The sequence below is a fragment of the Bombyx mori genome, chromosome 9 (genome assembly GCF_030269925.1).
Source record: "Bombyx mori chromosome 9, ASM3026992v2".
Taxonomy (NCBI): domain Eukaryota; kingdom Metazoa; phylum Arthropoda; class Insecta; order Lepidoptera; family Bombycidae; genus Bombyx; species Bombyx mori.
The window spans coordinates 3,783,612-3,805,764 of NC_085115.1; the positions used below are offsets into that span (position 1 = coordinate 3,783,612).

At 36.3% G+C, this 22,153-nt stretch overlaps 2 protein-coding genes across 3 annotated transcripts; one reads left to right on the forward strand and one right to left on the reverse strand.

The window, feature by feature from the left end:
• Nucleotides 1–217: 217 nt before the first annotated feature.
• On the forward strand, nucleotides 218–18,788 carry LOC101741793 (ATP-dependent DNA helicase DDX11). 2 transcript variants are annotated; one of them, XM_004922884.4, is made up of 14 exons: nucleotides 218–464; nucleotides 1,522–1,642; nucleotides 1,824–2,173; nucleotides 3,036–3,202; nucleotides 3,622–3,862; nucleotides 7,297–7,564; nucleotides 7,954–8,264; nucleotides 9,102–9,281; nucleotides 10,055–10,258; nucleotides 15,778–15,966; nucleotides 16,979–17,079; nucleotides 17,818–17,981; nucleotides 18,447–18,547; nucleotides 18,627–18,788. In XM_004922884.4, the coding sequence occupies exons 1-14, from the start codon at nucleotides 345–347 to the stop codon at nucleotides 18,714–18,716; spliced, it is 2,607 nt and encodes an 868-aa protein (XP_004922941.1). In that variant the 5' UTR covers nucleotides 218–344; the 3' UTR covers nucleotides 18,717–18,788. The 2 variants fall into 2 exon arrangements, 1 of the variants encoding a protein (XP_004922941.1); XR_009973788.1 differs by lacking the exons at nucleotides 18,447–18,547; nucleotides 18,627–18,788 and adding an exon at nucleotides 17,156–17,309 and having other exon boundaries at nucleotides 17,818–17,941.
• On the reverse strand, nucleotides 18,718–20,524 carry LOC101741654 (NAD-dependent protein deacylase). The gene is made up of 4 exons (XM_004922883.5): nucleotides 20,111–20,524; nucleotides 19,643–19,837; nucleotides 19,406–19,565; nucleotides 18,718–19,109 (listed from the first exon to the last, which is right to left on the reverse strand). The coding sequence occupies exons 1-4, from the start codon at nucleotides 20,426–20,428 to the stop codon at nucleotides 18,904–18,906; spliced, it is 879 nt and encodes a 292-aa protein (XP_004922940.1). The 5' UTR covers nucleotides 20,429–20,524; the 3' UTR covers nucleotides 18,718–18,903.
• Nucleotides 20,525–22,153: the final 1,629 nt, after the last annotated feature.

Here is a 22,153-nt window from a genome sequence, read left to right on the forward strand (position 1 = left end):
CGACAAGTTAAGTAATCAATTATTTGTGGTTGCTGCTTCCAACCTTTTTCACGTATCAACCACTGCTAACAACCTAGGCACGTCTTTGCGGATTTATCTTTAGCCTTATTAGATGCTATTAATGCCCTTAAAAATAAATTCTAAATTGTTATATTTTAGTATGTATGCTCACGGATAGTTAGATAAAGAGTGGCTTAAATGTATGATTACCAGGGCACAAACTCTTTAAAAAAATTGGGAAAAGAACCAAAAAGTTGGATTTGAAATTTTGAAAACTTTGTGCATTGGGTTGCAATTACGACCACATTAAAATAAAATACATTCAATCATACAGTAGCAAAATAATGGAGCCAGTATTTCAATTTCCTTTTAATCCATATCCCATTCAAGAAAAGTTCATGCGCGAGCTTTATTTTACCATAGAAAATAGAAAATTGGGAATATTCGAAAGTCCAACTGGAACAGTATGTATTTTAAATAGTTATCTTCACACTACGTTTGAGACTGCAAATATTCCACAGCCTTAATTGTGCTAAACAGAACTATTTCGTAGCTTTTAGTACAAAAAGAATGGACACTAGTTTGAACTAAATACAATTGCAAATAATACTGACCAATGTCTCATTTTAAAGAATGCATTTTTTAGATTATGCTTAAGGATGCTGAGAACATAGATAATACACTAAATATTTAAGAACTGAGAGAATAAGAGAACTTAGTAATGGTGCTAAGTTCTCTGACACTTGCTTATCTTGCAATGGCAGCTAATAGAAATACATAGTTATGGTATGCATAAGAGGGGAGATATAATTCTCCCTGCATACTTCATTGAAAAATTCAACCAATAAATAATAAATAATTAATAATAATTAAGATTTGTGCGATCGACAAACTTAGAATTTGTTGAAAAATTACAGTTCATAATTATTAAAGCACATACCTCAAATCAATTCAATTTAATGAAAATATAATCGAGAGTTACAACTATAACGATAAAAAATATGTAAATAGAAATTTAGTACATTTTTGCAATTGTAAGATCCTGCAGTGAAAACAAATGTTTTTTTTTATAGGATAATTGCTTGAGGGTATCTTTGTGGTACAATATATATTTCTTATTATAGTTAATATTACAGTACACAATTAATGAAATTTTACTGGAATTGAAAAAAATGTGCTATTAGCAAAATTGTTTTATTTTATTATTGCAATTCATATTTGAAATAAAAGATTTTGATTTGAATGGGCAGATGAAATATGTTAAAATTATTCATATATAATTAATGAATTAAAACATGTTATAGTAATATTGTGTCAATTGCAGTTGTTAGGTGTTATGGTTCATTAAAGTTACATTTAGTTTTCCTCTGGTATATAATTAATTAAAAGTATGGACGTACGGGTCGAATCTTTTTTGGTATTGCAAGAATAAACAAACTTTAGAGCAATTTTGATAAATGTGATACAAATAATATTTAGATAAATTCAAAGAATTTAATCCTGACTTAATTATTTTAATAGGGTAAATCACTTAGCATATGTTGTGCAGCGCTCCAGTGGCTTAAAGATAGCAATAAGAAAATTTTAGAAGAACTAAAAGCTGAAATTGGCACTCTTAAATTGGAAATTTCACAAACTATGGGTATGGTTAAAACTTAATACTGAAATTATTAGTTGACTGGAACTAAAGCGAAAATTATTATAAGATGCTTTTTGAAATGTTTTTTATTAGTATTTTAAGTATTAATAAGTTCATGGCCCACTTGGTGTAAAGTGGTTACAGCAAATATGTAAAATTAGTTATTAACTTCAAATGATTACAGACAGTAATGATTGGCTGCAAGAAGAATATGAAAAAATTAAGAAAAACCAAATGCTCATAACACTACAAAATAAAATGGATAAAATTATACAATGTAAAGAAAATTTTGAGAATATGGCAAAGCGAGTTTCAAAACATAAATCAAATGTTAACGTTAAGTCAACAGATAACTATTGTAAGAGTGATAAGAAAAAAAACAGTGAACCTGAATTAGAGAAAGAGAACATAGAAGAACAGAATGATAGTGAAGGTGATAGAGATTTAATTCTTGAGGAATTTGAAGAAAATGCTGAAAGTGATACTTATCCTGAGGAAGTGGAAGAAATGGACAATAAAGATGAAATCATAAAGGTAATAAAATAATTAAATATACAATATGAAATAGTCACATTTGTTCAACTGGTGTTATTAACTTCAGGGATACTAAATTAGTTGTTTATCTCTTTAAATCAAATTTATGTACTAATCTAAACATATATTGTATATCCGGAAATTAAATTCAAGACAAAAGCTAGGGAGTGGAAGTAGATAATTTACCTTTGGTACAAAATATTTTATTAGATGATCAAAAATATCTGTATTTGCAATCTAAAACAACAGCTGTTGAACTGCTGTGTTCATTCGTGCCATTTAAGGTATATTTTTCCCCACATACCATACAACTCTAGAACAGGTCTTTTAAAGTCGTCGTGGCCTAACGGATAAGACGTCCGGTGCATTCGTGTTGAGCGATGAACCGGTGTTCGAATCTCAGGCGGGTACCAATTTTTCTAATGAAATACGCACTCAACAAATGTTCACGATTGACTTCCACGGTGAAGGAATAACATCGTGTAATAAAAACCAAACCCGCAAAATTATAATTTGCGTAATTACTGGTGGTAGGACCCCTTGTGAGTCCGCGCGGGTGGGTACCATCACCCTGCCTATTTCTGCCGTGAAGCAGTAATGCGTTTCGGTTTGAAGGGTGGGGCAGCCGTTGTAACTATATCTGAGACCTTAGAACTTATATCTCAAGGTGGGTGGCGCATTTACGTTGTGGATGTCTATGGGCTCCAGTAACCACTTAACACCAGGTGGGCTGTGAGCTCGTCCACCCATCTAAGCAATAAAAAAAAAAGAAAAAAAAAAACTGAAAAAGCTAGAAATGGTAGACAGTGGCTAAACTGTGCCTACGGCATTGCTGCAGAGTCATAATATAATTGTTTTATAGGTATACATTAGCAGCAGGACACATAGTCAGCTCTCGCAGTTTATTGGGGAAATAAAGAGAACCATTTTCAAGGATGTCACTAGAGTTGTCACTTTAGCATCGAGACAACATTACTGCATCAATTCTGAAGTCGCAAAGTTGAAGAATGTTAATTTAATAAACGAAAGGTTAGTTTAAAATATGCATTATTAACATATAACCGTATTTTTCGTATTCAATATTGTGGTGGGCATAATTAACTATAACTAAATATCGAAGGATTTTTATATTAAGATCCAGTTGTAATTTTCGGAACATGCTCAGAAGGGTGTACATTTTTTTAATTATGTTTGTATAGTGGTAATGAATGCAGCTATCTTAATAGCTTAAAATTTGCTTGGACCTATGTACATAAAATAATTGAGAAATATAAATGTTACTAATTTAAATGTAACTTGCACAATAACATTAACATTTTAAGATGAGTGGCAGCATTCACATTGTGATGTCTATGAGTTCAGGTAGCCACTTAATACCGAACGGGCCGTGAGCTCATTCATCTGGCTATTAAGTTAAAAGTATTATACAAAATGCTAAAATGTTACAGGTGTCTAGATATGCAGAAAACTAAAAGTAAATCAACATCATTCAGTGACGATGGTAGAGTTCTCAAAAAGAGTAAGTTAAGGGCTTGTACTGCCTGCCCTTATTACAATCAAAACAATATAACAAAACTAAAAGAGAGAATGCTAATTGAAATTATGGACATGGAAGACTTGGTCAAATGTGGAAAAGAATTGAAGGCTTGTCCATATTATGCGTCTAGGATGGCCATGGATGATGCAGAGGTAGGACCAGTATAATAGAATATTTGAAGCAATTCATATTGTTATATACAGTCGTGGTCAACTAATTAGGGACAATCTCTAGTTAAGCCAAATTGTGAATTTTTTTTTTATTTTCCAACGAGTCTTAGCAATATTCCATATCTTTTACATGTAAGTGTAATTAGTCATTTATGTGCGCGATTACACAAACAATAACAACTTCTTAAACATTAAACTTCTTTACAGTATAGCTGATACAATATCATAGGGCTATTGGTTCAAAGAATGCTGGCTGGCCATTTAATTAGGGACACTGAGGTATTGCGTTCTAATTTCAAAATTGGAATTTTAATACTTTTTTGTTTCTTTTCTTATTGTTTAGTGGTCGTTTTGGTGGCAATCCAGATTTTTTATTTTAAGTTTTGAGAATTATTTTGAAGAAAAATGGGAAAAAATAAAAGTTGCAATCCAACACTACGAAAAATTATCATGAAGTTTGTCGAGCGTGGTTGGTCATACCGAAGGATAGCACAACATTTAAATTGTTCAAAAACTATGGTATGCAATGCAGTGCAACATTTCAAGCGCTATAACACAGCTTTAAATGTGTCCAGAACAAAAAGATCGAGAAAAACGACTCCGCAAGAAGATAGAATGATAACCAGGTTAGCTAAGAAAGATCAATTTCCAGGCTCTATTTTAATTAAACACGAAGTGTTTGGGGCAAACGAAAGAGCCGGTGTATCTGCGAGGACCGTTCGACAACGTTTGGTAGAAGCAGGGTTGTTCGGAAGAGTGGCTCGCAAAGTACCGTTGTTGAAGAAAGAACATAGAAATGCTCGTTTGGCATTTGCACGTAAATATGGACATTGGACCTACGCCCAATGGCAACATGTACTTTTCTCTGACGAGACCAAGGTTAATTTGATTTCTTCAGATGGAAGGCAATATGTACGGCGTCCTGTAAAAGCGGAAATGAATCCAAGATTCACAAAAAAACAGGTGAAACATGGCGGTGGAAACATTAAAATATGGCGTTCATTTTCTGGACGTGGAGTGGGACCTGTGAGGAAAGTTCAGGGTAACTTAGACCAACATTAATACAAGGCAATATTGGAAGAAACTATGCTTCCCTATGCTGAGGAGCATCTCCCTATTATATGGACGTTTCAGCAAGATAACGACCCGAAACATACCGCCCATTCAGTCAAGTCGTTTCTTACCAGCCAGTTTGTATCGGTGCTAGATTGGCCAGCAAATAGCCCGGACCTCAACCCAATTGAGCACCTTTGGCACGAAATCAAGAAAAAAGTTGCCACTTATCGTAATACAAATTTGGATGAACTTCATGAAGCTTTTTGTGAGGCATGGGCAAACATTCCTGTCGAAACATGTCAGAAACTGATAATGTCTATGCCACATCGGTGTCAAGCGGTAATTACTAACAAAAGTTTTGCTACTGGGTACTGATTTTACACGTAATAAAATGGAGCTGTTAAAGATATTATAACACTGAAGATTATAAGTTTTGTGTAACTGTATTTTTCATCATACTTTACTGTCCTTAATTAAATGTCCACTACAGAATTGTACATTAATATTTAATACATTTTAATCTTTGATATTAAATACTTTTTCTATTTATTAAATCTTTTATTTACAGCCATTTATAGCATAATAATCGGACCACATTATGCAAATAATAGGTGCTGAGAAATCAATGGGGTTTTATATTTAAATGTACATAACCGGTTATAGCCCTTCACTATCTTGAATGTCCCTAATTAGTTGACCACGACTGTATATGTATTTCAATCTTATTTGATTCTTGTCAAAGTTGATGATAAAGTTACCAAGTAACTAAACTCTCAATAAACGCATGTTATATACATTCAATTGTGACATTTTTACTGGTGGTAGGACCTCTTGTGAGTCCGCGCGGGTAGGTACCACCTTCCTGCCTATTTCTCCCGTGAAGCAGTAATGCGTTTCAGTTTGAAGGGTGGGGCAGCCGTTGTAACTATACTAAGACCTTATAACTTATATCTCAAGGTGGTTTTTTTTTTATTTATTGCCCTTGTATGCAGACGAGCATACGGCCCACCTGATGGTGAGTGGTTACCGTCGCCCATGGACTTCAGCAATGCCTGGGGCAGAGCCAAGCTGCTGCATACCGCTTAATACTCTCCATAAGCTTCGTTTGAAGAAGGACATGTCATAGCGCTCGGGAAACACCGTGGAGGGGAGCTCATTCCATAACCGGATGGTACGTGGCAAAAAAGATCTCTGGAAGCGCACTGTGGATGACCGCAGTGGCTCCAGGTAGTAAGGATGAACTCTACTCCGGTGGCGGGCGGTGCGGTGGTAAAAACGAGATGCCGGTATCATCTCGAATAATTCCTCAGAGCACTCCCCATGGAACATACGGTACAAAATACAGAGGGAACCGAAGTCCCTCCGCAGACCCAGAGGTTCCAAACGATCCGAGAGAATGGGATTATCGACAATCCGAACGGCCCTCTTCTGTAGGGAGTCTAATGGAAGAAGCTGGTAGTTGGGAGCCCCGGCCCAGAGATGGGAGCAGTACTCCACGCGAGGCCGGACTTGTGCTTTATAAAGCAAAAGCCTTTGTCTAGGCGTGAAGTACCGCTTCGCTCTGTTGAGGACTCCCAGCATTTTGGACGCCAACTTGGCTTTGCTTTCCAAATGACTCTGAAACTGGACGTCGCTCGAAATGTCGACCCCAAGTATCCCGATAATCTTGGAAGGTTGCAGAGATACTCCTTGGAATTGCGGCGCCATGACAAAAGGGTCCTTCTTCGCAGTGGTGGCGTATTTACGTTGTAGATGTCTATGGGCTCCAGTAACCACTTAACACCAGGTGGGCTGTGAGCTCGTCCACCAATCTAAGCAATAAAAATAAAATAAAAATGTTATAAAATTCTGTCGCAGCAGAACGCCATCTAGTGGAATCATAATGTACATGTAATTACTATAGGCCACAGATTGCGTTATTAAATAAAGATTTATAATTTAATTATTTATCATACTCTCCACGCCTTATTGCAGCCCGCTGTACAATGCATGGGAAAACGCAGCCCCTTGAATTTTTGTATTAAATATATATTATCGTCGCATATACTAAAATGTTGCATTTATGTTACTAGTGTTCACCCAATGTTTTAATTTCGATCATGATCACTGACGACTTCAGAATATGATCAGTTTTTATTTTATTTTATTAAAGGAAATTCCTCAATAGCTACAAAATAAAGTAGTGTGGTTCAGAAAAAATTAAAGAAATGGGTTGTCTAACTGCATTGTCCTATATAAATATAGATTTTTGGGGGGCATGTCGATTATCAGTCAAAGAAATTATTGACAGTAGCATTATGCTACCAACATTATAATCAACATTCAAAATTTACTGATTGTTGTAATGATATTTTTTTCAGGTGGTACTTATAAGTCACGCGGGTATAGTAAGTTCTGGAGCCAGATCAGGAATATCATTAAAATTGAAGGATAACATCTTGATTCTGGATGAAGCACATGGCCTCAGTGCGGCACTGGAGAATGCTCATTCCGCCCCTGTCACTGTTAAACAGCTGTCTTCCGTGAAAACTTATCTACAATTCTACATAAACAAGTATAGAGCAAGATTGAGTAGTAGAAATTTGTTGTCTCTGAACCAGATTAGTTTTGTTGTAGGGAAGTTAATAAGTAAGTATATATTATCTAAATAACATATTGTTATTGTAAACTAGCTGTACCCATCCGCTTCGCTGGCCATTTAAAATTAACATTATTACCTCTCACCCCCCACAAAGATTCTCATCATTAACGCCCCTGGAATTGGTGTAGGGAGTCCAACACTCATATAAATATAAGCCTATCCATTAAGTACATATGTTTTCTACATGGATACCAAGTTTCAAGTCAATCGGATGCATGGTTCAGTAGTTATAACGGAGCATCTGTAAAAAACACTGTATATTTATATATTAGTATAGATGTGCAGAATGAGCCAAGTTTTAAACTATATAAATACGCAAAGATAAAAAACAGTCCCGTCTCATTCACATCTCGATTTTCAATTGGACCTTTTTTAGGCTTAGTTAAACCAAAAGAGACAGAAAAAAGCAAAGAAACGACCATACTTACTCTTGAGGATTTCGTGATAAAAGCTGAAATAGATCACATGAATTTGAGGCCCTTAGTAGAATTTTGTAGAAGCACACGTTTGGCGCCCAAATTACACGGGTTTTCCATGAGGTATAGCCAGCAAGTATTGGAGGAGGAGGAATCAAAAAAAATTGCAGTGAAAAAAAACTCATTCCAGAAATTTCTATCAAATATCGCAAAGAAGAAGGAATTGGCTAGCGTTGAAGAAACACAAACGGAAACTAAACCTATCGTCCAGGTACTCATTGTGTTGATTTAATTCAACCTCTGATAGGTTTTTCGAAGTTTTTGATTTAAAACCCTAAAATACTATAGATTACTAGCTGACCCGGCAAACTTCGTAGTGCCTCAATCGATAGTTAAAAGATCTAAGCTTTTGTATAAAATAAACTTAAAACGAACAAAAGGAATCCGTCCGACGGGGGACACTTCAAAGGGAAAACAAAATTTAATTTTTATTTATATCCGAGCATTTTCGTATTTATCTACCTTTTAAACCTTCTCTGGACTTCCACAAATAATTCAAGACCAAAATTAGCCAAATCGGTCCAGCCGTTCTCGAGTTTTACCGAGACTAACGAACAGCAATTCATTTTTATATATACAAGCGGTCGCCCGGTAGTCGAAATTCGATTATAATTAATTGGAATTCTAAGTTCGTACACTATTATGATTCTATTTTCAAAGACTATTATACTTCTATTATCACAAATTTTGCCAAGAGTACACTATAGAAAAATATTATTAAAGAGAAAGACGAACGATATGTAATATAATTTCAATTTGACCACAGACGTCAAGAACAAAAGTTTGACAATAAATAAATAGTATGCATGCGCGTGTGCGTCAAATACACGGTAGTGTGTGTAATGTTTTTTTTTATTGATTTAATGTATTTTTAGGCATAATTTAAAAAAATATTAGCATTCTGCACTCCTCTATATTCTCTATAAGTGGGAAATTTCATACTCTTCCGTCCGCGCAATTTTCGTAAAAATGGATACAAAGTTTTTCCTTCACGTATTAATATATAGATAGATTAAGATCCTTTGACTGACGTATGATTGGTATTTAGTTCGCAACAGAAACGTCGGCGGGCAGCGGGCTCTATGCCGTGCTAGACTTCCTGGAAATGCTCTGCGCACGAAGCGAGAACGGACGAGTGCTGGTGCAACAAGGCGACACCGGCCTGCTCAAGTATCTGCTGCTCAATCCGGCTGAATGTTTTACTGATGTACTGGCTCAATGCAGATCTGTAAGTAAATTTTACTGGTGGTAGGAACCACCACCTTGTGTACCACCACCCTGCCTATTTCTGCTGCAGTAGCAGTAACGCGTTTCGGTTTGAAGTGCGGGGCAGCCGTTGTAACTATACTTGAGACCTTAGAACTTATATCTCACGTTGGGTGGCGCACTTGCGTTCTCTATGTGCTCCAGTAACCACTTAACATCAGGTGGGCTGTGAGCTCGTCCAACCATCTAAGCAATAAAAATTTATATAATATAAAGAATATAAAAAATATACATAATATAAAGTATCAAATCTAGTTTTTAATATTAGCTGCGTGGACTTTTTGGCGGGAACGCGAGGAGCGAAGTTGTGTGAATTTGTTTTATTTTGTCTATTTAGTGTTTCTTCAGCTTTAATTAAGTAATAACCGGTGGTTTATTAACTGTTTAGAATCTGTGAAAGTGCACAAATGTGGGAAAATGAAACAAAGCCGCTGGACGTAGCTTCTCGGGATCCTCCAAATAGTCCACTGAAAGAGTCTCAGTAAATGACCGCCATTTTACTGAGATTATATTTCATCTCGTATCATCCCATTTGTAAATTTAATTCGTTTTTAATCATTTATGTTAGGTCGCAATTAGTTTTTTATTACTCATAAACTGTAAATAGGTCATTAAAACGGCGAATTATAAAAATCTTATTAATTGACGCTGGCTAATGCACAAACCGTGCCGGAGCCAAAAAATATACATTAAGAAGAATATTTGCTGCGAAAAATTAATTTGAAAAAATTGCAGGTGATTGTGGCTGGGGGTACCATGGAGCCGATAAGTGAATTCAAAGCGCTGCTCAGCTCCAACGGAAGATCAGACTCCAAACTGAACATAGTGCGATGTGAACATGTTGTACCTCCAGACAATATATTAGCTGTGTGCTTGTCAAGAGGACCGTCTAATACTGTATTCAATTTCTCCTATGAAAATCGAATGTCCAAGGAATTGGTAAGACGATCATAAGATTCTTGTTATTATTATTATTTAAATTTTTACTTTCTCAGCTTGTGCTGGTAGTACTTTAGTGGCATTTACGGACTCGCTCAAGTAAATGTCACGGTTTCTTGGGGTTGGCTAATTAAGTGTGTTCTACTAATTCATTAAGTGGTTGATCATCTATTTGCAGAAACTTTTTACGATTCTGCACGTGTTTAATATAGCAGCTTTTTGAAGAAGCATGTAAGTGTTGGGTTTCAGGTCAAGGAGCATCAAACCATGATGTAAATGTTTTGGAATAACATTATTATTATTTATTTATATTTATTTAAAATCTTATTAATTACATAATATTTTTTAAAAAAGATATTAGAAATACAATTTTTAAAAAACACTATAAAAATAGATTGTCGCTGATGGCGATGTCTATTATTATTATTATTATTATTTATTTATATTTATTTAAAATCTTATTAATTACATAATATTTTTTAAAAAAGATATTAAAAATACAATTTTTAAAAAACACTATATAAAAATAGATTGCCGCTGATGGCGGTGTCTACGACACAAGCCACCAGTGGTTAGGACTCCAGAGTGAGAAACCTCCTCACAATGCGTGCAGTATCGAGGATAACTGCTTTCTGTATTAGGCCCTTAACCCAGCTGGATAACGAAAGTTTCTTAAGATGTTGATCGAAACTTTTCGCTATCAAGCCGTGTACCGATACAACTATTGGAACAATGATGGTTGAATCAACATGCCACATGGCGGTAGTCTCGTGGGCCAGGTCTAAATATTTTATTAATTTGTCCTTTTCTGCCTTCACGAGGTTCTCGTCATGAGGAATGGTGACATCAACCAACACTGCTCGACGCGCAGATCGATCTATTATCACAATATCAGGTTTATTGGCAACAATATACCTATCCGTGATAATAGATCGGTCCCAGTAGAGCGTAACATGACCATTATCAAGAACTGGTTGAGGTTGGTATTGGTAATAAGGTACAGCAGAATCAAGAAAACCATATTTCAGAGCAAGTTGTTGATGGATAATCCTAGCCACTTGGTTATGTCTATGCAAGTACTCGCCGTTAGCAAACCGAGAACAGCCAGAAACAATATGTCTAATAGACTCTCCCGGACGGTGGCATGCCCGACAAATGTCGACCGTCCCATCCTTTAGTATATATTATTATTATTTATTTATATTTATTTAAAATCTTATTAATTACATAATATTTTTTAAAAAATATATTAAGAATACAATTTTTAAAAAACACTATATAAAAATAGATTGCCGCTGATGGCGGTGTCTACGACACAAGCCACCAGTGGTTAGGACTCCAGAGTGAGAAACCTCCTCACAATGCGTGCAGTATCGAGGATAACTGCTTTCTGTATTAGGCCCTTAACCCAACTGGATAACGAAAGTTTCTTAAGATGTTGATCGAAACTTTTCGCTATCAAGCCGTGTACCGATACAACTATTGGAACAATGATGGTTGAATCAACATGCCACATGGCGGTAGTCTCGTGGGCCAGGTCTAAATATTTTATTAATTTGTCCTTTTCTGCCTTCACGAGGTTCTCGTCATGAGGAATGGTGACATCAACCAACACTGCTCGACGCGCAGATCGATCTATTATCACAATATCAGGTTTATTGGCAACAATATACCTATCCGTGATAATAGATCGGTCCCAGTAGAGCGTAACATGACCATTATCAAGAACTGGTTGAGGTTGGTATTGGTAATAAGGTACAGCAGAATCAAGAAAACCATATTTCAGAGCAAGTTGTTGATGGATAATCCTAGCCACTTGGTTATGTCTATGCAAGTACTCGCCGTTAGCAAACCGAGAACAGCCAGAAACAATATGTCTAATAGACTCTCCCGGACGGTGGCATGCCCGACAAATGTCGACCGTCCCATCCTTTAGTATATATTTCCGGTAGTTGTTCGTCATGATAACTTCGTCCATAATTGCAAAGATAAAACCTTCAGTTTCCCCAAAGAGGTTACTGAATCTTAACCAGGCCACGGAAGCTAATTGGTCTACATCAGGCCCTGTGAGAGCCCGGTAGAACCTACCGTGTAACTCCTTGCTCCTCCATACGGTTATGCGATCTGAAATACCCTCTACCTTCAGCCTCTTCCAATTCCCGTTAGCTAAGGATAGCGGAGTTAGCCCCTTATCGACTGCAACGACATCCCGATACATATTCACGTTCATCTTAAGGAAATATTCCCTAAGGTTGTATATCTCTCGGTTATGTAGATCCTTGGCATTCAAAATACCACGACCCCCACATTTCCGAGGAATATACAACCTCATTACAGACGAACGTGGATGATGCATTCTGTATGCCGTTAACAATCGCCTGACTTTTCTGTCCAGTACGTCCAGCTCTGATTGCGTCCACCTTAGTATGCCAAAGGAATATGTTAACATAGGCATGACCCAACCATTAAACGCTCGGATTTTGTTTCCGCCTGATAAATGGCTTTTTAAGACCTTTATAAGACGACCAAAAAACCGATCTCTAAACGATTGTTTCATATCTGCGTCAACAATATTCAGCACTTCAAACATACCAAGGTACTTGTAAGTTTCCGATTCACAAAGAGACTTGAGGACCACACTATGGTTAAGTAGTAAGCAATCTGAGCTTACAACTTTACCTCTCTGTACATCTATGAACGCACATTTGTCAACACCAAATTCCATCCCAATGGCTTTACTAAAACTGTCGGTTATTTTTAGTAAACTCATTAAGTCTGGTTTTTTGGAAGCAAATAATTTGAGATCATCCATGAACAAGAGATGTGATATAGCCTCAGCTCCTCTGCGAAGTCGGTAGCCTAGCGTTGAATCTTTAAGTAATGTACTTAAAGGATTAAGCGCCAAACAAAACCACAAAGGACTCAGACTGTCGCCCTGAAAGATACCCCGCTTAATCCTTATTAAATTCGGGGCAGCAGAAGAAGTCATCTGACCTGGTTGACTAAGAAACGTAGACCATTGACCCATGCATGAGCTAAGAAAGGAGCATAGTATGGGATTTATTTTATATAGCTCTAAAACTCTCATTAGCCATGTATGAGGCACAGAGTCATACGCTTTCTTATAATCAATCCAAGCCATATGAACGTTCCTCTTACCCCGCCGAACTTGTTGAGTTATGGTCATGTCAATGAGTAGCAAATCTTTTGTACCTCGAGACCCAGCCTTACATCCATTCTGATTAGGTGATAAAATGTTATTATTAAAAATGTGGTTTTGAATTTTGATTCTCAAAATGGATGTAAGTAGCTTATAGATGGTAGGTAAGCATGTAATTGGTCTGTAATTCTTGGGATCCGAGGTATTGCCAGATTTATAAATCAAATAAGTGATACCAGATGTCATGAAATCTGGGAGTGATCCCATCTCAAGGGCCTGTTGGAATTGAGCTGCCAGGCGTTCATGTGAACTTCGGATCCACTTGATCCAGTAACTGTGTAGTCCGTCCGGTCCCGGACTTTTCCAATTTGGCATCGAACGTACTGCACGAGAAACATCAATGGCGGATATTGTTATTGGATCCATCTCTTTATACGATTCACATTCCCGCCTGACAGTTTGTATCCATTCCCCTTCAGAGTGACCAATGGGTATCGACCAAATATTTTTCCAAAATGTTGACATGTCCTCTTCATTGACATTGTATGGCTCATTGGTCACTTGGGATTGAGACGACTCCCAGTTTCTGTATACACTTCTTTGATCTCTTTGGAAAACTCTATTCAAATGGTATCGCTCAGATCTTAGACGATACCGACGAATACGGCTTGCCCAAGCATAAACTTTTTGCTTCCAGAAGTCTATGCGCTCAATAATACAGGTCATGTATTCGTTTGAGCTTATTCCAGTTCCGGCAAAAGCCTGATCGACGAAACACATAACCCGTGGACGAGTATTTCCTTTCTGGAAGCACATAAGCTTTGCTATAAGAATCCTGGCCCTATCAATTCGCTTCTCAATTCTGCACTGCCATTGTGGTTTAGTAGGGGGTCGATAGGCTGTCTGGGTTAAATTTGGAGACTTAACCTCAGCTACACGACAAACCGCTACCGCACCGCAGTACAGAAGTGAGTGCGTATCAATTAGATCCGTACTTGATTCTAAATAGGGTTTTAGAATAGAGTCCAGGGCCCCTACAAGCGAAACATTACGTCTATGCATAGGCAAACGTGGTAATCGTGGTCTAGAGCAGGCGGAGACTAACCTATATTCTTGAATAGAATCCTCCAAAGCACTACTCAAACGCTCATAGTCCTGGTTACTTGCACAAACCTGTTCTTGAATTTCCTCATCGTGTTGTATTATTGGGGCGACGGTGTCAGTTACCACTTGGTTTTCTTGTGGTTCGATGGGAACAGGTAGCGCTTCGTAGCGTAGTCGATCAAGAAGAGACTGGTCCAACAGCCTAAGCCGCTGGATAGCCCTCACCTGATCTGACAGTCGTTGTGTCGAAACATTCACGGTCGGGCACAATGTCTGAAACACAGAAAACATTTTTGAGCGATACGCAGAAAGGTTGGTTTCTCCCTCCGTAGCCTCATAGTACGCTCGCATGACATTCATATTTATATTTTCGTTCCAACGCATGCGAGAGCGCACTACACCACTGGTAGCGGGGACCGTAGACGGGGCATTTCGCCTCGTTGATCCCAAGCGTGCCAATGGTGGGCGGCCCCGGCGCACAGGTCTTGGCGGCGCAGGGGACGGCTGTGTTTCGTCGCTGGATAAATTTTCAATTCTCGTCGGACTTGGAGAGCCATCCGACGAACACGACGGAATACATGGTGATGTTCTTCGTGCGCCACAGGTCACCTGTCTACACTGTCGACTTGGATTTTTCCTTAATGCAGTTGTCGTCGACATGGACGTGTCACATTGCAGTTTTCTTTAAATTCTTTATTTTCGTTTTTGCATCCAACTTTACACTTTCTCTTTTTGTTTTTATCATTTTTAAAATTTAATTATTTGTATTTTTTCTATAAATATTTGTAAAAATTTAGGTAAAATTAAATAAATTTGAATTTTGCAATTTTTGACACGTCTGTTGTTGTAGACGGTTTCCATGGTTTTTTATTATTATTATTATTATTACCTTTTTTATTTTCGCAATATAGGCCACAGTCATAAAGTGATAAGTATAATGTGACTGCTGTCTGTATAGTCGATTCTACTTCTCCTGTTGAACGAGCGAGTACTGACGTGAGGCAAGCTTATATGATTAATAATTATTATATACTGTAATTTTTGTAATTATCGTTGATAAGCATATTGTGATGTCTCCGGTTTTGGATTCTGATAACCCCTTAACAACGAGTACCTAAGCTGTTTGCTTATTTACAACTATTAAAAGGTGTTTAGTAATAAGCTCGAAAATAAAAATAAAATACTCTAAGACCTTCAATTTATATAATATAACAATTAACTAAAATTGAAATTTTAGACGAAAAATGTTTTTCAGCTAAATGAAGTAGGTCGTACATTAAGAAACGTCTGCAGCATCGTGCCGGGCGGTGTGGTATGCTTCCTACCTTCATATTCCTATGAACAAACTGTCTACGATCATTTGAAAAACAATAATATTATTGATTTTATAAGCAAAAGGAAGAGCGTATTCCGTGAACCAAAATCTGCAGCTGATGTTGAACAAGTAAGTGTAGTTTTATTTAAAAAAAAAGGATTGTGTGGTTTTATGAAACGACGGTAAAAGTGAAACTTTTTTTCACATTATAGACATTTAACTCTGACAAACAACATTTACATTAAACACTGACAAAAACAAACAAAATTGCGTAGAGCACTTGCACAAATGAGTAATAGTCTATACACTACAGGAACAGCTGCTGCGAACTGTAGGCGCCGCCATATTGGCCTTGGCTGCTCTGACGAGCGCCTTTCACTTTATCCCTACTCCGCGGCCGACCGTCACGCGACATGCAACACACAGATGATAACATTTCGCTACACTGATATTTAGTTTGTATTTGTTTACATGTCCCTAATCAATAAAGTGCCCTGATTGAATATCTTCATAGACTGATTTTTTAAGGGCCAACCTAGGGTTGGTGATTTAGGTGAGAACATCTAAGAAAATATACTTACAATTTCTATAATTTGCATCGAAAGCAGAAGACTTTCTAGCTCACTTGACGAAAAGTAGTCACCGTCACACTTCACGTTGAACCCGTCGCTTGCGACGAAGGGCTCGACGAGTGAATTATCCCATAGACACAGTTCACTGAGTTTCTCGCCGGATCTTCTCAGTGGGTCGCGTTTACGATCCGGTGGTAGATTCTGTGAAGCACTGCTCTTGCTAGAACTAGTGTTAGCAAACTCGTCAGGTTAGAGCCCCGTGAGTTCACCTACTCGCTCGCAAAATCTAGTATAACTCTTCGAGGTTACTAGGATAGGAAGGAATAAAAATAAATAATCGTTCTTTACTTCAGTGTCAGACGCGAAAGCATGAGTGTAGTAAGAGTATAGTAAATAAATCACAAACTGACTACCCACATGCCCGAGTATGGTATATTTTTGTAAAATTAAATTATAGAGAATGGCTGGTTTCTTTTCAGAGCATTGCGTGCAGATGTAGATATTGGTCTCTAGGTACGCTAACTATTGAATATATTGTTATGTTAGTGCTTGTTATTTTTTGTTTATAGGTACTTCACAAATATTCATTAGCTGTAAAAAGTAAGGAAAAAAATGGAGCTTTATTACTGAGCGTCGTAGGTGGTAAGCTTAGCGAAGGCTTGAATTTTAGGTAAATATATTCTTGATTACCGTTTCGTAACGTCTCATCCCACATACTTTCATTTTGTCCTATCTGTATGTTACAGACATTTTACACATACATAACTGCCATAATGAAGTTAGGTGCACTTCAAGTCAATGATATATGGCAATTACGATAAAACTGAGGGGTGGCACTTCATTCACATACAAATAACCAAAGTCGGTACTCGTGAAAACACGGCATAACGCTTCCTAGACGTAATTGAATTTTGTAGCTACATATTCACATTCACAAATATTTTTTTATTATTGCTTAGGTGGGTGGACGAACTCATGGCCCACCTGATATTAAGTGATTACCGGAGCCCATAGACAACAGATCTACAACGTAAATGTCGCCATGCACCTCGAGATATGAGTTGTCAGGTCTCTTTACAGTACAACAGCTGCCCCACCCTTCAAACCGAAACGCATTACTGCTTCACAGCAGAAATAGGCGGGGCGGAGGTACCTACCCGCGCGGACTCACAAGAGGTCCTACCACCAGTAATTACGCCATTATAATTTTGCTGGTTTGATTTTTATTGTGGAAGTACGTATTTCATTTAAAAAATTGGTGCTTGTCTGCGGGATTTGAGCACCGGTGCATCACTAGATACGAATGCACCGGACGTCTTATCTTTTAGACCACGATGACTTCGGCGACGATCTACCAATACACACGCCAAATTTTTTAACACTATTGTAATATTCCAATTTATTTTAGCGACGATCTGGGGCGATGTGTAATGGTTGTGGGAATGCCGTATCCTAATGTGAAGTCGCCAGAGCTGCAGGAGAAAATGTCCTATTTGAATAGAACTGCAGGTGGTAATGCTGCTAACATTTACTATGAAAGTTTGTGTATGAAGGCAGTCAACCAATGTATAGGTATGTTTTAAAAATAAACTTTCAAATGAAATCGTGGTAGCGGCTTTTGAAATATTTTAAAATAATATGTAAAGCATTAGTGAACAAATTCCACTAATAAAACTAACTAAACACAAAAGTTTGTAAGAATGTATGTATGTTTGAATGGATTTTCATGAAACTTTATAATAATATAGCTTACACATCAGAATAACACATAGGCACATAATATAATTAAAAATATATAGTGTGAATTACTCAAATACATAATAATATAACGATGAGTGCTAAGAAGGAAAAAATATTTTTCAGATCAATAATTACATTTCCCAAAGCAAAGCGAAAACAGGTCGCTAGCAATAGTATAAATTGAAAAAAATAAATTTCATCTTTATTGATTAAAATCATCTAGATTAACACAGAATTGCGTTGATAAAAAGTATCAGTATTATGTAAAATAAACCTTCAGTGAACCTTTAATTGCAGGTAGGGCTGTTCGGCATATTAATGACTATGCAACTGTGCTGTTAATAGATGAAAGATATTCGAGAGTCCAAACGATATCAGCTTTACCTTCATTTGTACAGGTAAAAAACCATAAGTAAGAATAATAGAGGAGTAATTTTAACTTTTTAATAATAAAAATTAATCAAATTACTTTTTCAGAAATCGTTAATATCAAACTCCAGTTTTGGTCAAATGATCGGAAGCATGGCAAAGTTCTTTTCAAGGCACAAGGAAATAAAAACAAATTGAATGAAATAATTCAACAGCTTTAACAATATTATAATAGGGATAATAAAATATAATAAATAACTTATAAAACTACATATTATTTAATTTGTTTTAAAATAAATCCGCAAAGGGAATAACACAATATTTTAAAACAAACAGAAATAATAAAAAATATTAATATAATTCATACATATTTTTTTCTTAAAAGCTAATCAGCCAGTGCTTGTGGCAGTGTTGTACCACAAGGTCCTTCGAAGTAAAAATGGAAATCAGGTGTGGCCGGTGTTGGTTCTATATTAAATTCTGCTACAATTGCACCCCTCAAAGCTGCTTGCGGAGCAAACATTGCCGCAGGATATACCACTGATGATGTACCAACAACTAGGCATACATCACAGGTGGACATTGCATGTTCTGAAAAAGTGGTATATTGGCTTTAGTAATATTATGAAACTGATTGAATTCTTACCATTTAATTACAAAATTTTGGGAATAATTTTAAGATTTCAGTACCTACTTTGTTTTCTGCAATATGTTCAATATATTTGTTCAAAATATACTGTTCACATTGTTATTATATTTAAAAAAATCGTTGCAGGTAGTGCAAAACTACTTGTAATTCCTTTTATGCATATTTTATTGTATGGATAGAAAACAGTATAGATAATTAATTAATATTAAATTATTATATACAGTAAGAAAATACTTACCAGCTGCTTCTAAAATATCATGTTCTAAACTTTCACCGAACCACACAATGTGGGGTCTTAGCAAGGCTCCACAATGAGCCTTTTTACAGTGTGGTAATAATTTCACAGGAATATCAGAACCCACCATATTAGAATCTGGGGCTCCTCTATTTGCAAGTGCCTAATTGGAGGAAGAATAATAAAAAATTAAATTAAGCTTTACCAAATGATAATTTATATAGGTTTTGAAAATGGTACCTCACATATAGGGCTGTCATTATTCACCAATACTTCCTTACATTTTGTACATCGAGTTTTGTATAAATTTCCATGAAGCTCTATCAATCTTTTCGTTCCTGCTCTTGCATGTAAACCATCCACATTCTGAGTAATTACTGTAATTTTTTTTTGGGATCCATGGTTATCTTCGAATTTAGCAATAGCAAAATGTCCCTGAAATTTACTCAGATTTACTATATAGTAGTTAGCAATAAAATTCACAGTTACAACTTATTGTCTTGTATGTTACACTATGCTGCAGTTTATAAATGAGATAAAAAATTAATGCTCACAATATAATAATTATAAGAACCATTTTAATATATATATAATATTTGTTTACAGTTTATTGACATAGTTCTAATAAATCTGTGAATGTGCATGTTTGCATGTAATATGCAATTTTGAATCATTTGATGCTAAATCGCTTTTTTGTTTGATAATTACCGCATTAGGCTTCGCCTTTGCTGCCACCTCTCTTCTGTAGTGGTAAAATTCCCATACTAAGCTTGGACTTTCTCTAAAAGCTCCTGGTGTTGCTAAGGCCGAAGCTTGATATTTCCTCCAAAGCCCTCCAGCACCACGAAAAGTAGGTATTCCAGATTCTGCACTAATGCCGGCTCCAGATAAGATAACTATTTCTTTTGCCGATTTTAAAGCAACTCTGAACTTTGAGAAATCACTAGATTGTCTTGAACTCATGACTTTATTAATATAACAAGGAATGACTCTCTGATTTAGTGTTTTCAATAAACTAAGGCACATCGTATAAAGGTTAGAGGTTTAGGTAATAAATATTCATTTTATTCTGTTTATATGTCATTAATCTAATGTAGTAGTAGTTTTATATTTCCAATTTGAAAGGCAAGGATATCGTACCATACAGCCTAATTTTTTATATATTTTTTTATACTATGAAAAATGTTAGAAATCATATAAAATGAGATGAGATGATATGGAATGAAATATAATCTCAGTAAAATGGTAGTCATTTGTTGAGACTTTTTCAGTGGACTTTTTGAAGGATGCCAAGAAGCTACGTCCAGCAGCTTTGTTTCATATTCCCACATTTGTGCACCTTCACAGATACTAAACAGTTAATAAACCACCGTTATTTAAACCTGAAGAAACACTAAATAGACAAAATAAAACAAATCACACAATTCCACTCTTTGCGTTTCCGCCAAAAAGTCCCAAAATAATCTAAATTTTAATTACTTTTTTAATTTTATCATTTATTAAGCAAGCACAGGAAATGTAGTCCAGATATCCAAATATTTCGTAATAAAGATCTAAAACTATCGTGAGTGTTGGATGAGAAGAATTTATAAAACTCAGTAAAATAGTAGATTAGCCAGTAAAATAGATTCATTGTAAGATACTAAGGACTTAAGTCCAGCGTTCTTGTTTCACTTTCACACACATGTGCGCTTTTAAAGATGCTAAAGGGGTAATAAGCCATTATTACACATGCAAATCTGAGGAAACCCTAAATTAACAACATAAAAAAAGACTCATAACGACCCACCACAGTATTTTTGACAATTGGAGACTATTGGTCCTTAAATTTTAGTATGGTCACTGGAAAGTGTCTTTAAGATTGTCTACTTGAAAATTCAGAAGTGATGAAGCATAAATAGCAAAGTTTTTGCTTTGTGAAGTTAACATCATATTTTTTGGGGCAAATGCAAGAATTCTTATGACCTCAATAAAATGTGAGAGTTTCGGAATTCAATGGATTTTTGATACAAAAAGAATAGCCAATTCACCCATGTTGCTTTTCCCACTTTTGTACTTGCACAAGCTATGTCAAACGAAGTGGAATTCAACGGAATGATACTTTTAGACAGGTTTCGGTTAATTACCACTATTAAAAAGAACCTTTTCAGCCTATTAAACTCCCGAAATTGATTAAACAGTCGTCCACAGAATTATCTTTTTATTTTATTAGTTCATGAAAACGTCTGGTACTAGAGGCCATAGTTTTCATAAAGTGAACTCCGACATCTTTGAAATATATTATTATTACAGTACTAGATGTACCCGTCCGCTTCGCTGGCCATTTAAAATTAACATTACTGTTTCTCACCCCCACAAAGATTCTCATCATTAACGCCCCCGCAACTGGTATAGGGAGTCCAATACTCATATAAATATTAGTCTATCCATTAAGTGCATGTATTTTCTACATGGATACCAAGTTTCAAGTCAATCGGATGCATGGTTCAGTAGTTATAACGGAACATCCGTAAAAACCAATGTAAATTTATATATTACTATAGATACCTATAGTATGACGACTGCTCCACCTTCCGCACACATGGTTACTCTGCGGCAGATTTATCGATAGGACGGTGGTCGGTGTAGCTGTGCAGACTTACAATAGGTACCAGCCAGAATCGCTACTTACACAAATTACATTTTATGTGCCAGATGAACAACCGAGCTATTTAGTTTTCTAACAAATTATGATGAAACAAAATTTACTGA

Excerpts from the sequence above, each read along its gene's own strand:
- LOC101741654 (XM_004922883.5), bottom strand. The coding sequence starts at position 20,428 with ATGTGCCTTAGTTTATTGAAAACACTAAATCAGAGAGTCATTCCTTGT. Across the intron at positions 19,838-20,110 it reads CAAAGGCGAAGCCTAATGCG|GGACATTTTGCTATTGCTAA; the intron begins GTAATTATCAAA and ends AGTAAATTTCAG. Across the intron at positions 19,110-19,405 it reads TGATATTTTAGAAGCAGCTG|AACATGCAATGTCCACCTGT; the intron begins GTAAGTATTTTC and ends CCACTTTTTCAG.
- LOC101741793 (XM_004922884.4), top strand. The coding sequence starts at position 345 with ATGGAGCCAGTATTTCAATTTCCTTTTAATCCATATCCCATTCAAGAA. Across the intron at positions 2,174-3,035 it reads ATAAAGATGAAATCATAAAG|GTATACATTAGCAGCAGGAC; the intron begins GTAATAAAATAA and ends ATTGTTTTATAG. Across the intron at positions 17,982-18,446 it reads GGCAGTCAACCAATGTATAG|GTAGGGCTGTTCGGCATATT; the intron begins GTATGTTTTAAA and ends CTTTAATTGCAG.